Source organism: Schistocerca piceifrons, chromosome 1 (genome assembly GCF_021461385.2).
Source record: "Schistocerca piceifrons isolate TAMUIC-IGC-003096 chromosome 1, iqSchPice1.1, whole genome shotgun sequence".
NCBI classification, from domain to species: Eukaryota; Metazoa; Arthropoda; class Insecta; order Orthoptera; family Acrididae; genus Schistocerca; species Schistocerca piceifrons.
Window position 1 is genome coordinate 153,891,769 of NC_060138.1, and position 15,100 is coordinate 153,906,868.

A 15,100-nucleotide genomic window follows, 5' to 3' on the forward strand; every position below is an offset into this window, starting at 1 on the left:
TCTTATGTTCCAATGTAACAAAGCCATCGCTAGTCAAAAAGTTGGGGGAACGAGACGGGGGAAGAGCTGGTCACCTCGACGGCCGCGGAGGGCCAGGTTGCGAGGGAACAACGCTACAACCGACGGAAGGCGGATCCGGTTCCATCGACTCGTCGCCAGCTGCGGCCGCTGTCCCTGATTGTGTAGGAGGGGCCGCATCATTTGCCGACGAAAGGCCGGCGGAGCGCCTGGCAGCAGAGCGTTCCGGCGAAACTGAGGACGGCCGGGAGCAGCGACTCACGGATGAAGCGTCAGACGAAACGCGCCGGGGTGGAGAGGGGGATAGAGACTTCTTCTTGGAGGCCTTCTTGGAACGCCGAGGAGGCACAGGGATGGTGGGCTGGACCCGAAGAAGGTCCTCACGTGCGGGCTCCGTTTTGGAACGCCGGACCTTGGAAGCTGGGGTCCGGAACGTTTCCCCAAGGGACGCCTGAGAAGAGGATCGCTTCTCAGGGGGCGAGGGGGGAGGAGGAGGAGGAAGGGTGGCCCCTGGGGCAGAGGGGGTGGGGGCCACGGGGGAGGAGGATTTGGAAGGGAGGGATTTGGGAGGCGGAGGCAGAGCCCCCTGATGGGCGGAGGAGGCGGAGGGGGGACAGGATAGGGGTGAGGATACCGCAGAAGGAGTGGACACAACTGAGGCAAACAAGGTGGTCAATGGCACGGGATGAAGGCGGTCATATTTCTTCCTGGCCTCAGAGTAAGAGAGCCGATCCAAAGTTTTGATTTCTTGTATCTTCTTCTCCTTCTGATAGGCGGAGCATTCTGAGGATCTAGGTGAGTGGACGCCAGGACAATTAATGCACCGAGGTGGTGGGGTGCATATATGTTCCTCACGAAGAGGACGTCCACAATCGCCATAAAGGGGCTCAGCCTCACACCGTGACGACATGTGCCCAAAGCGCAAACACCTAAAACAGCGCATAGGAGGCGGGACGTAAGGTCGCACGTCGCACCGGTAGCACATCACCTTTACCTTCTCCGGGAGAACGTCCCCCTCGAAGGCGAGGATAAAGGCCCCGGTGTCGATGCGACGGTCTTTGGGGCCGCGCTGGATACGCCGGACGAAATGCACGCCGCGACGCTCCAGGTTGGCCCTGAGCTCCTCATCAGATTGTAGCAGGAGGTCACGATGAAAAATAACCCCCTGCGTCCTATTTAGTGCCAGATGTGGGACAATGGATACTGGGATGTCCCCTAGGCGGTCGCACGCCTGGAGCGCCGCCGACTGTGTGGCGGAGGTGGTCTTGATTTGAACGGACCCTGATCGCATCTTGCTGAGAGCCTCGATTTCCCCGAAGACGTCCTCAATGTGCTGAACAAAGAACATGGGCTTGGAGGTTGCAAACGTCCCCCCATCGGTTCGAGAACAGACCAAATAGCGGGGGAAGTACTTCGCCCCAAGCCGGCGGGCCTGTCCCTCCTCCCATGGAGTGGCCAAGGGGGAAAGGGCAGGAGAACCAGAACTAGAAACGATACCTTTTCTTTTGAAAGACTCGGCCGCAGAGCGACCTGATACATGGTGACGTTTCATCTGCAAAACGTCCGCCCCGATACCACCCACTCCGACCAGGGGCTCTCCCCACGGGCGCCACCCAGCCGCAGCAAGGGCCACCTGGCAGGATGACCATTGCCGGGAGTCCTGATGCTCCAAGGAGACGGGCATCTACTCCTTGGCCAACGTGGGGAGGGTGCAGCTCAGGTATCGGCAGTACGATCTCTGTGTTGTCAGGGGGCTACAACCTAGAGGGTACATGACGACCCCACCACAACGGGCTGGCTACCGTGCTGGATTTCTGGTGCCATGGAAAGTCCATCATGATCGCTGGTGCAGATGGAGATGCACTATGGGCATAACTTGAACAACCCATCAGGCGTTTAGGCCCAATTTGAGGAATAGTGGGTATGGTTACAACGCCGGTGCAATGCTGAGTGCCAAGGTCTTAGTGCACTTAGGACCAGTGGTACACCATGTAAGGTGTCCTTCCCCAAAAGGCTCGTACTTCTGTAGAATTTTGAAAAATGGAGGTCAAACCCCAAGGGGGACCATCACATAGAAGGCCGAAACGGTTGAAACTCCTTTTAGTCGCCTCTTACGACAGGCAGGAATACCTCGGGCCTATTCTGACCCCGGACCCGCAGGGGGTCTTGCGGCTCTGGGAGCCAACTGGAATAGGCCGAACGGAAGGAGCTGGAACCGTTGTCGTAGTGGCAGTGTAGGTCGATGTTATACACACAGGATGTAGCCTCTCATATTTTCTCTTAGCCTCCGTGTAGGTCAGTCGGTCCAGGGTCTTGTATTCCATTATTTTCCTTTCTTTCTCTAAAACCCCGCAGCCTGGCGAGCAAGGCGAATGGTGCTCTTCGTAGTTGACACAGATGGGAGGCAGGGCACATGGAGTAGTGGGGTGTGATGGACGTCCATAATCTCGGCACGTGATGCTGGACGTACAGCAGGAAGACATATGCCCGAACTTCCAGCACTTAAAGCAGCACATTGGCGGAGGGATACATGGTTTCACATCACAGTGGTAAACCATCACCTTGACCTTTTCGGGTAATGTGTCACCCTCGAAGGCCACGATGAAGGCACCAGTGGCAATCTAATTATCCCTAGGACGTCGATGGATGCACAGGACGAAATGAACACCTCGTCACTCGAAGTTGGGGAGCATCTTATCATCAGACTAAAACAAGGTCCCTGTGGAATATAATACCCTGGACCATGTTCAAGCTCTTATGGGGTGTGATGGAAACAGAAACATCCCCTAGCTTGTCACAGGTGAGTAATGCCCACGACTGGGCATAGCATGCGGTTTTTACCAAGACTGACCCAGAGTGCATTTTGGACAAGCCCTCCATCTCCCCAAACATGTCCTCTAAATGCTGCACAAAAAACTGAGGCTTCATTGACATGAAAGATTTCCCACCTATGTACATATGAGGTATCGGGCTGAATAAGCTTTGCTGCCATTCTTAGCCTCCCATGGTGTGGCCAGGGAGGTGAATAATTTGTGGTCATATTTCTTTGCATTGAAAGTTAGACCTCAATCATTTAGAAACTGCTGGTGGTGGACCACCAGCAAGAGATGACGTACTATGCTTCATGGCGTGTCATCCGCCCTGATGCCACCCACTCCGACCAGGGGCCCTCCCCAAGGCGCCACCTAGCTGCAGCAAAGGCCACCTGGCAGGATGGCCAGTGCCAGGAGATCCGATGCCCCATGGTCACGGGCATTTACTCCTTGCCATACGTGGGGAGTTAATGGTGCATGTATCAGCAGAACGATCCCTGTGTAGTCAGGGGGCTACAACCAAGAGGGTACATGGCAGCCCCATCACAAAGGACTGGCTACCATGCTGGATACGAGGTGCAAACAAGTCCATGGTCATCATTGGCGCAGAAAACGACACTGCACAGTGGATGGAGGAAAACGCACCCAGGAAGGCGTCCTCGCCCAACAGATGGAAGATAAGTGGAACTGCAAATCCATGATGATAAAGTGGGCCAAAGATCTCCGTGCACGATGGATATGATGCACCATGTAAGGCACCCTCCCCAGTTGGCTCGCTCTTCGGTAAAATTTTGGAAAAATGGAGGTCAAACCCTACAAGGGACCATCACATAAAGGCTGAAACATGTTACACTCCTTTTAGTCGCCTCTTACAACAGGCAGGAATACTGCAGGCCTATTCTAACTGCCGGACCCGCAGGGGGCCAGGTGCAGTGGATGTTAGCAATCTCGACATGTGGCGTTGGAATTGCAGTGGAAAGACGTGCCCAAATTTCTAGCATTTAAAGCACTGCATAGGGGGAGGGACATATGGTTTTACGTCAAATCGGTATACCATCATCTTGACCTTTTCAGGGAATGAATCACCCTCAAAGGCCAAGATGAAGACACCAGTAACAACCCAATTGTCCCTTGGTCCCTTACAGACACACCGGAAGAAGCGAACACACTGCCATTCTAAACTGTGCAGAGCTTGTCAGAGTGCAAGAGAAGGTCGCATTGGAAAATAATCCTCTGGACCTGGTGAGGTTTTTAAGGGGCGACAGAAATAGGAACACCATCCAGCTGATCAAGGGTGAACAACGCCTTGTACTGGGCTGGGGAGCTGTCTGAATGAGGACTGCGCCATTTCTCATTTTCGATAGCGCAGCCAATTCCCCAACATATCCTCCACGTTTTCGACAAAAAAACAGAGGTTTTCTAGCCAGAAAGGAGTCCACACCTGTTTTGCTGCAGACTAAATACCTTGGCGAATAGTTCTATGTTCCTCCTATGATGTAGCTATGGAGGGAAACAATTTAGGGTCACACCTGTCAGCATTGTTCCTTGCCATATGTGTGGAGTTTGCAGCTCAGGTATCAGCAGTGCAAACCTGTGTTGTCAAGGGGCTACGACCAAGAGGGTAGCCTTATGGCCCCACCATGATGGACTGGTTACCAGGCTAGATTTTGGGTGCAGAAAAATTCAGCACTGTTATGGGGGCAAAAGAGGACAGCAGAGAATGGAAGAGGGTGTCCTTCCCCAAAAAGCTGAATTGGGGGTGAGGTTGCAAAGCGATGAAAATAAGAGGCACAGGAGATCTAACCGGCCTATGGATATCTGGTGCACCACTTAAGGTGTCTTTCCCTAAATGGCTCACACTTCTGTAGAATTTTGGAAGTGTGAGGTTAAACCCTGGGAGGGAACCAGAACTTAGTAGGCAAGGAAGTGGGAGACTCATGAATATCTTGGGTGTTGAAGATACCTACACAGTAGCTGAAATCTATCGGCATTAAACAGATTTATGAACAAAGCAGCCCTTCTCCCTATCTTGAATCTCATTAATTTGGTCGTGGAGTTTGCAGTTCCCGATTGAAACAAACTTGCAGTTTCCTTTTTCTCTGGAGTATGAAATGGGATATGGAATGACAATTCCTTCACACAGTATTGCTCCTACTCATTAACCTAATATGAAAAATACCACCCATTCACTACTAAAATACTAACAAGGGGAGGGTGTGGGATGGGGCTCACCAATTTGGCTCAAACTGTGGGAATATAAGTACGTTGAGGCTCCTTTAAAGTTCCTAGACTATCTCACCAGACTGAGCCATATGAAGAAAAAACATTCTCTATAGATTTTAGAGTGAAAATTAAGAGACTAAGATGGTACGGACATGTGAGGAGGAGAGGGAAGAACACGGTAATAAAGGCTGTAATGGATGGGAAAGCTGAAGGAAAGAGACCACTGGGACGGCCGAGAATTAGATGGGAGGGTAGTATCATGGGAGACATGCAGATACTGGGTCTGGGAAATGAAGATGCAGATGACAGGTAAGTGTGAAAGGCTGGACTGAGTGAGGCCAAGGACTGGCTGTGGTTTGTGTGGAGGCAGACAGACACAGAGACACACACACACACACACACACACACACACACACACACACACCTACGACTTATCTTAGAAAATAGATTAAGGAAAGGCAAACCTACATTTCTCGCATTTGTAGACTTAGAGAAAGCTTTTCACAACATTGACTGGAATACTCTATTTCAAATTCTGAAGGTGGCAGGGGTAAAATACAGGGAGTGAAAGGCTTTTTACAATTTGTACAGAAACCAGATGGCAGTTATTAGAGTCGAGGGGCATGAAAGAAAAGCAGTGGTTGGGAAGGGAGTGAGACAGGGTTGTAGCCTATCCCCAATGTTATTCAATCTGTATATTGAGCAAGCAGTAAATGAAACAAAAGAAAAATTCGGAGTTGGAATTAAAATCCATGGGGAAGAAATTAAAACTTTGAGGTTCACCGATGACATTGTAATTCTGTCAGAGACAGCACAGGACCTGGAAGAGCAGCTGAATGGAATGGACAGTGTCTTGAAAGGAGGGTATAAGATGAACATCAACAAAAGCAAAACAAGGATAATGGAATGTAGTCGAATTAAGTCAGGTGATGCTGAGGGAATTAGATTAGGAAATGAGACACTTAAAGTAGTAAAGGAGTTTTGCTATTTGGGGAGCAAAATAACTGATGATGGTCGAAGTAGAGAGGATATAAAATGTAGACTGGCAATGGCAATGAAATCATTTCTGAAGAAGAGAAATTTGTTAACATCGAGTATAGTTTTAAGTGTAAGGAAGTCATTTTTGAAAGTATTTGTATGGAGTGTAGCCATGTATGGAAGTGAAACATGGACGATAAAGTTTGGACAAGAGAATAGAAGCTTTCGAAATGTGGTGCTACAGAAGAATGCTGAAGATTAAATGGGTAGATCACATAACTAATGAGGAGGTATTGAATAGAATTGAAGAGAAGAGAAATTTGTGGCACAACTTGACTAGAAGAAGGGATTGGTTGGTAGGGCATATTCTGAGGCATCAAGGGATCACCAATTTAGTATTGGAGGGCACCGTGGAGGGTAAAAATCACAGAGGTAGACCAAGAGATGAATACACTAAGCAGATTCACAAGGATGTAGGTTGCAGTAGGTACTGGGAGATGATGAAGCTTGCATGGGATAGAGTAGCATAGAGAGCTGCATCAAACCAGTCTCTGGACTGAAGACCACAACAACACAATATATCTGAGCAGTAATTATTTTAAATGATACATTTCTGATAGTTTGTAATTACATCTGTTCTTCAACAGCAACATTCTGTTGTCATATCCCCACTCCAAACTGTTTCTTAGTTCACTTTCACTTTCATGCATTCAGAGCACATGGCTCTGATAGTCGTTTCAAATACCCTACAGTTGGTCCTTACTACACCTGTTTTCTGACATTTTCTAACACACTCTACAGACGCGAACAGCCTCTCACCCAGTGCCTTTGGTGATTTTGCATGAAAATTTATTATTTTGTTCAAAAATGGAAACTCAACAAGAATTTTCTACCAGTGAAGTGATTGATGAACACACCAAAACTTTTTATGAAGGCTTTTAAGAAAAATTTCACCAGTATCCTTTCAATTTATAAATAAAAATGTAAGATCACTGATAGTTCTTCCGAATCTGCAGATCCCATAGCAATAATTATGGGTTGAGAAACTGCAAAGCAGGTTTTTAAAATTATAAATACACTTTTACTGTATGCAGCCCTATTTTATATGTAACAGGTTCATTTTTTGAGTACAGACATAAACAATAATGATTACAATCCTAATGGCTGCTAAGAAGAATCTCACTGATTTTGCTGGTGTTCATCCAAAATGGACTTTCCCATCACTGAAATCATGACTCCTAATATTGGGGAAACAAAACAAGATCATCCTCAAATTTGGAGGAAAGAAATAGAACAGGGTGGCACTGTAAATACCAAATTGCATTCATCATCTCTGGAACATGGGAAAGATTTAAGAATGCAAGAAAATTACAAACCAATGGCGATGACATTATGAAGAATAAATAAAAACTTAAAAAATCACGGTAATAGTGAAAGTTGTACCCGAGCTGGAGAACTGACAGTCAGTGCGCTTGTCCACTGCAGTATGCCAATGACTTGATTGTTAGTGCTCAAAACTACTGTACTTCAAAATCTTTAGAGTGTGTTTTCTCTTTTCCTGTGGACCAAGAACCACTCAGGTGAGATATTCTAGGAAGTTGAAATGGACGACAGCTACATGCTTCTATTCACACTGTTTGAGCAAAATCATTGACCCCCTTCTAAGAAAAATCAGTCATTTTTGATTAATACGAAAATGAACATTTTTCATTTAAACAAAGTATCGCAACAAGAAATTTTCTATGGGCTGCTTAACCACATTTAACCCCTCCATTGCAAAAAACCTCACACACGTAAGATTATTATTTCTGAAACTACCATTAACAGGCAAATTGGCAAATTTTATGGAGATAAAGCCATGAAACATCAATAAAGCTCACAGTCCACAAACTCACTGGCAGTATTTTCATATCTCACTATCTGTGCCTCACCATCAAGCATCTCTATCACACAACTTCAGCTAACTTAATCACGTCACAGTTTCGCTCAGATACTTCAACAATTCTCAATGACCTTTTTTCCTATTCCCTATTCCATACAGTCCATGAATCTACAAATATCATTGTCCCATCCCTTTCTTCCAGTCTCCACTACTTGGGCAACGTTTTTGGAACTGACATCAGAAGTCACAGCATTACATTTTGTGCAGATATATCCAAGATACAACAATAAAGCTCCTAAGGTAACACTGTATCGTTGAAATTTGTGCAACTGAAAGATTGCAGCTGCACATATTAATTACTTATAAGATATCACTTATTTTACTAACCCATAATCCTGGAATGTAGTCTCCTCTTGTATAATATGCTGTACTTGCAGATGCTCGTTCTACGCTTGTTCCCATTCCATAGCCATTATTCTCACAAACAAATATACAAGGTAGATTCAGGAGTTTGGCCATATTGTAAACCTCAAAGATCTGTCCTTGATTGGCAGCTCCATCACCATACAGAGCAACACACACGGCATCTGAGCCCTGGTATTTGTGTGCAAAAGCAATTCCAACACCTAAGGGAACCTGTAACATTAAAACCAACAGTGTTGATGTGTATTATTACTGCTGCTACAGCTACAATCAAGCCGCTTTCCAACAAAAAGTGGAAAAAAGAAAATAAAATTGATCGACTTGGCTCTTCCATAAATTATAAAGATTCTGAACTAATACTACAAAACCAGTAACAGATTAGTATTTTAAAATAAACATCAGATACATGTATAATTTCAGACACTTGCCAAAAACGGATCTTTAAAAGCAGTCCAAGACACTTTTTCTTTGTACTTAGTGACTAATTTCGATCAAATAACCATATTTAGACCAAGACACTGATGGTGAGGTGGCAGCATAGACAACTTGTTTACACACATAGCTGACCATTATCGTGGTGTGAGGTTTACCTTTATTAACAATGACAATACTCCCACAGATTAGGTCTAATCTCAGCAGCAGAAAATGCAAGCAAAAGTGTTCAAATAATTTATGGGAATGGAGCTGGGTGATCCCATCGACAACCACCAATATTTCGACAGGGCCACACATTGCCAGTTTCAAGGCAAAATTGCAGCAAGTAAATGCTGTGCAAGGGCATTTACAATTGTTTTACAATTGTTCTTTTCAGAGAATCCCATATAGATAAAACACACACACACACACTCACACACACACACACACACACACACACACACACACAAAATGCTGTAAACACTAATGCCATCACAAACCAAAGATTACTAACACCAGAAAACACACACACACACACACACACACACACACACACACACAATGCTGTAAACACTAATGCCATCACAAACCAAAGATTACTAACACCAGAAATTTTCGATAGTGAAATTAATAATCTATGGGTGAGGTAGCATAAATTCTGTACTTCTGTTTTTTGAGAAGGAAATGAGCTGGATTCCATACAGAATTTAAACAAAAACCACAATCTCTCTTTATAAATTTATGTGTTAGATTAATTTCAACAGCTTCCTTAATAACACTATCCCAACAACTGGAAGTGCATCCTAGAATATCTCTGTTGTTCTATTCCATAAGATGCCTGATGCCAAGACAACATTCTGCAATGGCAGATTTGGTCAGCTGTTATAAGTGTGTGTGCCACTTATGCTCAGCACACTGGTCGTCCACAGTCCTGATAGTGTGACCGATATAAGACATGCCACAACTGCAAGAAATACAGTAAACACCAGCCTTATGCAAACCAAGATCACCCTCTACAGAACCTAAAAGGACCCTGATCTTATATGGTGTTTGAAAAACACACTTGACATGATATTTCTGCAAAATATGGCCAATCCTGTTCAAAATGCTCCCTGCATAAGACAAAAAGTCCGTAGACTTTGGTGTCACTTCGGTATTACTGTCACTCACCAGGTGCACAGTTGTTCAATAGCACAATGCATGTCTGATCTGTCTTTCAATAAAACTATTCTGAGGAAAGGTGACTTCAAGATGGGCTAACTCGGCTGACAAACTCTCATGGTCTGAAAAGACATGTGGCCTATGAACCCAGGTACGGGACAGCCATCCTTTCCATCTCCATCATGAAACAAATATTTGGGTGGGTTGAATTCGGGTGTTCTAAAAAGTCATTCAAATTCTCACTGTCATGAGGCCAAACAACAAAGTATCATCTATATATATAAAGACCACACAGGATTCAATGCCCCCAACTCCAAGGCACATGCCTCAAAATCTTCCGTAAACAAATCAGCAATAATAGGTGACAATGGGCTTTCCCCCCAACTCAATCTGTCTGCTCATATTACTAGTCACTGAATACAAAATAAGTGGAAGTCAATACATTTGAAATAGGTTAGTTAATTCAGCACCAAACCTAACCTCAATTAACTGTAAAAAGTCACACAGAGGAACATGAGTGAAGAGAGAGACCACATCAAAACTTACTAGAACATCAGTAATTCAAATGCATTCCCTGTAATTAACGTAAGAAATCTGCCGAGTTCTTGATGTGGTTCTCACACTGCAATACATGAGAGCTCAACAGAGTGGCAAGGTGTTTTACTACATGATATGTCAGACCACCAATGTTACTCACAATCGGATGACGAAGTACCCCTTCCTTGTAGATCTTAGGTAGACCGTATAACCTAGGGCAAACAGTGCAATAAGAACTGAGACTCTTTATAGTCCCCTGTGATAAGAGACTTTTCTTCAAGAGGCCTTTAATCTTTCACTCAACATCTTTTGTGGGGGTCAGCACTGATCCTGCGATTCACTGAATCAGACAGACAGCTGATTGAGGTTACGTTTTGTGCCGAATTAACGTATCTATTTCAGCCTGTGTAGCCTTCCACTTACTTATTATTCACAGAACAGCACTATGAACAGACAGATGGGAGTTGTGTTGGCAAGCCCATTGTCACCTGTTACTGGCAATTTGTTTATGGAAGATTTTGAGGAACGTGCCTTGGAGTTGGCGGCCCTGAAATCTGTGTGTTCTATCAGAGATGTAGACGACACTTCTGTTGTTTGTCCTTATGACAATGAGAACTTGAATGACTTTAGAATGCCTGAATTCAATCCACTCTAATATTTGTTTCATAATGGAGGTGGAAAATGAAGGCTGTCTTCCCTTCCTTGATGTGTTGGTCAGGAGGAAGGTGGATGGTATGTGGGACACACTGCTTACAGGAAGGGTATTCACACTGATTTGCATCTACAAGCTGATACTTGTCACCGTCCGGCTTAACAGGAACCTTGGTTCACAGGGCACATGTTATCTGGAATCCTGTGAGCTAGTCCATCTCTAAGTCACCTTTCACCAGAGTGGTTGTAGTGAAAGACAGATCAGACATGCATTGTGCTGTCAACCAGCTGTGCACTGGATGAGTGATGATAATATCATAGTGGCATCAAAGTCTACAGCCTGTCTGCCTTACACAGGGAGCACTACAAACAGGATTGGCCATATTTTGCAGAAATACGATGTGAAGTATGTTTTGGTCTACCACGCAAGATAACGGTCCTTTTAGGTTCTGTAAAGGATGATCTTGGTTAGCACAAGGCAGGCATCTACCATATTCCTTGCTGTCACCTATTGGTTGGACTGTGGAAGACCAGTGTACTAAGTGCAAGTGGCAGACACACACACACACACACACACACAACAGCGGAGCCTATCCACTATTGCAGGAGACTGTCTTGGCACCACCCATCATATTGAATATAACAACATAGGAGTCTGGTATGTACTTCCAGTTATTGGGATAGTGTTATTAAGGAAGCTGTTTAAATTAAAGTAGCAAGTAACCTTACAAACAGAGATGGTGGGTTTTGTTTAAATTCTGCATGGAATACTGCTCTTTCCCTCATCAAAAAACAGAGGGGCAGAGTTTATGCTACCTCCACTGTTTATTATTAACTTCACTACCAATAATTCCTGATGCCCATCGGCTTCGGTTTGTGCTAGTGCTACTGTTTATCTTTCCGTAATTATCTGAAAATACGAGATTTTAGGTCCCCTTGCACAACACTTACTTGCTGCAGTTTTGCCTTGAAAATGGCAGGGTGTACTATTTTGAAATATCGGCAGTTATCGATGATGTCACCTGTCTGCATCCCCGTAAGTTATTTGAACATTGGATATGCTGGGAGATACTAAGGTCTCACACAATCAAAATTTATAACAGCCGCATCTTAAAAGAAAGCATTGACTGAAAAGATTGCAAAAGCTGTAAATCCAAAATTTATTATAAGAGCCAATAATACATACAAAATATACTCATCTTTTATGAATGAGTATCGTCTCAGCTGTGTGACTGTATTTGTGATTTCCTGCCAGAAAGGCCACTGTTCATAATAACTGACACAGTCATTGAGTAAAAGAGAAATAGTATCTGGTGTTCCTCAAAGAAGTGTTATAGGCCCCTCTGCTATTCCTGATATACATAAATGATTTAGGAGACAATCTGAGCAGTCCTCTTAGATTGTTTGCAGATGATGCTGTCATTTACCATCACGTAAAGTAGTCAGATGATCAAAAAGAATTGCAAAATGATTTAGACAAGTTATCTGTACAGTGCAAAAAATGACAATTGACTCTAAATCATGAAAAGCATGAAGTCACTCACATGACACTAAAAAGAAATACTACATTTCAATTACAATATAAATCACGCAAATCTAAAGGCTGTGAATTCAACTAAATACTTGGGGATTACAGTTACGAATAACTTAAACTGGGACGATCAAATAGATAATGTAGCACATCTACCAAAGTGGCTGCTTACACTAGACCTGTCTGCGCTCTTCTGGAGTACTGCTGTGCAGTGTGGGATATGCATCAGATAGGATTGACGAAGGACATCGAAAAAGCTCAATGAAGTGTAACTCGTTTTGTATTACCATGAAATAGGGGAGAGTGTGCCACAGATATAATACCTGAATCGGTATTATTAAACCAAAGGCATTTTTCACTGTGGCAGAACCTTCTCATGAAATTTCATTCACCAACTTTCTCCTCTGAATATGAAAATCTTTTGATGACACCATCCTACATAGAGAGAAATGATCATCATAATAAAACCAGAGAAATTAGAGCTTGCACAGAAAGACTGAAGTGTTTGTTTTTCCCATGTGCTGTCTGGGAGTCGAACGACAGAGAAACAGTTTAAAGGTGGTTCAATGAACCCTCTGCCATACACCCAATTGTGAATTGTGCAGTAACCATGTACATAGATGTAGAATACATTTTGTTACGAATTTTCATTATGGTGGAACAAGCTACTTTAAACTATGAAGGAACAAGCTATATTAATGTGTTTCATGGAATTCTCCCACCTGGGATTTCTGGAAGGCCAGAGGTGTGGGGCTTCGAACACTGAACTATTAGCAAAGACTGAGAAGCAGAGCATTCCTTGAAATGTTTGAAGTGATAAACTATGGGTAAGAAATCATTAAATTAAACTTGATGGTTGTTCAGAACACCACAATGCTTTCTTCACTTATTGTGCTTCTACTGGAGGTGGTATTCCCTTGCCTTCTTCCAACCAGTGAGGTGACTTACCCAGCAGCGTTTTTTTTTTTTCCTGTCCCGACATGCTTGTGGGTTTTTTGAGGTCTAATGTGCTTAATGTTGAAGTCCTATGGATATAACTATACCTGACAGTTTGTTGGTTTATTTATAACAAATGATAAAAACAAAGTAGAAGAGATGACAAAGCCAGTTGGAAGATGAGGTCAAGCTGAGGGTCCTCCAAACCCAGCTCCTGGTGGGAGATGCCCCAACCCCAAACACCCTACCCCCACCTCGAAAACAGAATAAAAACAACTTTTATGGAGAAAATGGAAAACTAGTTCAATTATCCACGAGTCGGCCACCAATATTAGAGGCAAAGAATACAGAAGAACACGCTTAGCATGGAGGGCCGGGAGGAGGGAGGCATTCCACTAGGATGCAAGCTACTGTGTGCAAGGCTCTGTAACAATACAGAGGGGTGTCTCTTTACATATAGAAAAATCTAGGGTTAATGGCATGATGAGTTCCTTCCAAAAGCAGGATCATCAAAGTGAATGTTGGATGAGTAACCACTTCTCTAGCCAAAAGTTGGTCAGTTTATTCTCTGGGATACAACTTGGGACCAGAGAAATGCAAAAGTAGGCAGTACAAATAAGGTGAGAGAGAAATTATAAACAGCCAATATCATGGAGAGACAAGAGTAACATCAGTCAATAGCCTTTTGACTGCTCACTGACTCACTATAAATTAAAATGCAGCCTAGAAAGGTTTGTATTGTTAAGCATAGGGCTCTTATGGCCAACAGCCCCACTGTGAAAACACTATTCAGACCCTTAAAATGTATCATGGTCCGGGTACTAACTGAGGGGTGTGTGTGTGTGTGTGTGTGTGTGTGTGTGTGTGTGTGTGTGTGTGTGTGCGCACGCTTCTGTACCTTGTCAATGCAATCTGACAGAGGATATGAAGGTACAACAGAAGTACACAACTGCCAGTTGCCACTTTGAAGAATTCGACATGTTAAATGTTCAGTCAGGTGGCCATAGGGAAGTGTCAGGATCACCACGAATTGTCACTATCACAAAGATCATAATGTAGTGACTACTTTAGCAAAGCAGTGAGATTTAGTGAAGGGATCATATGGTTGATGGTAAAAAGGATGCCAAGGGCAGCACTGAAGTGGATACAAGTATTGTCCTTGACGACAGAGAGATTAAGACAGGAAAGAAGCTGGTCAATCAGAAGACTCCTACCAGACAACATGGTGCTTTCCCCTGAGGGGGATCCCCAAGGACGAAAGGGAATATAACTCATGGATGAAGGTGGTCATCTCAATGTAAGTGCCCTACCTGGAGGTAAATAAATGTTACAAATGGTGATCACTGGGATCTTTTGCACTTGCACTTCTAAGGCTCCCAACGTGTTATGCAGGGAAATCCATTCCCTGATGATGTCTGTGTGAACCATGGTGGTGGTGGTGGTGGCGGCGGCGGCGGCGGCGGCAACATGTACAGGATGCTCAACAGCAAGATGATCAGCACCCTTACTAAAATAATTACAGACAAATGTCTC

General features: G+C 44.2%; 1 protein-coding gene across 2 annotated transcripts in view; it reads right to left on the bottom strand.

Moving 5' to 3' along the window:
* LOC124784073 (pyruvate dehydrogenase E1 component subunit alpha, mitochondrial-like) overlaps window positions 1–15,100 on the bottom strand; it is a 100,236-nt gene that overhangs the window by 49,679 nt on the left and 35,457 nt on the right. For both annotated transcript variants that reach the window (XM_047254071.1, XM_047254072.1), the window contains one exon: window positions 8,302–8,550. In XM_047254071.1, coding sequence (XP_047110027.1) covers window positions 8,302–8,550 — 249 coding nt within the window. The remainder of the gene's footprint in view (window positions 1–8,301; window positions 8,551–15,100) is intronic.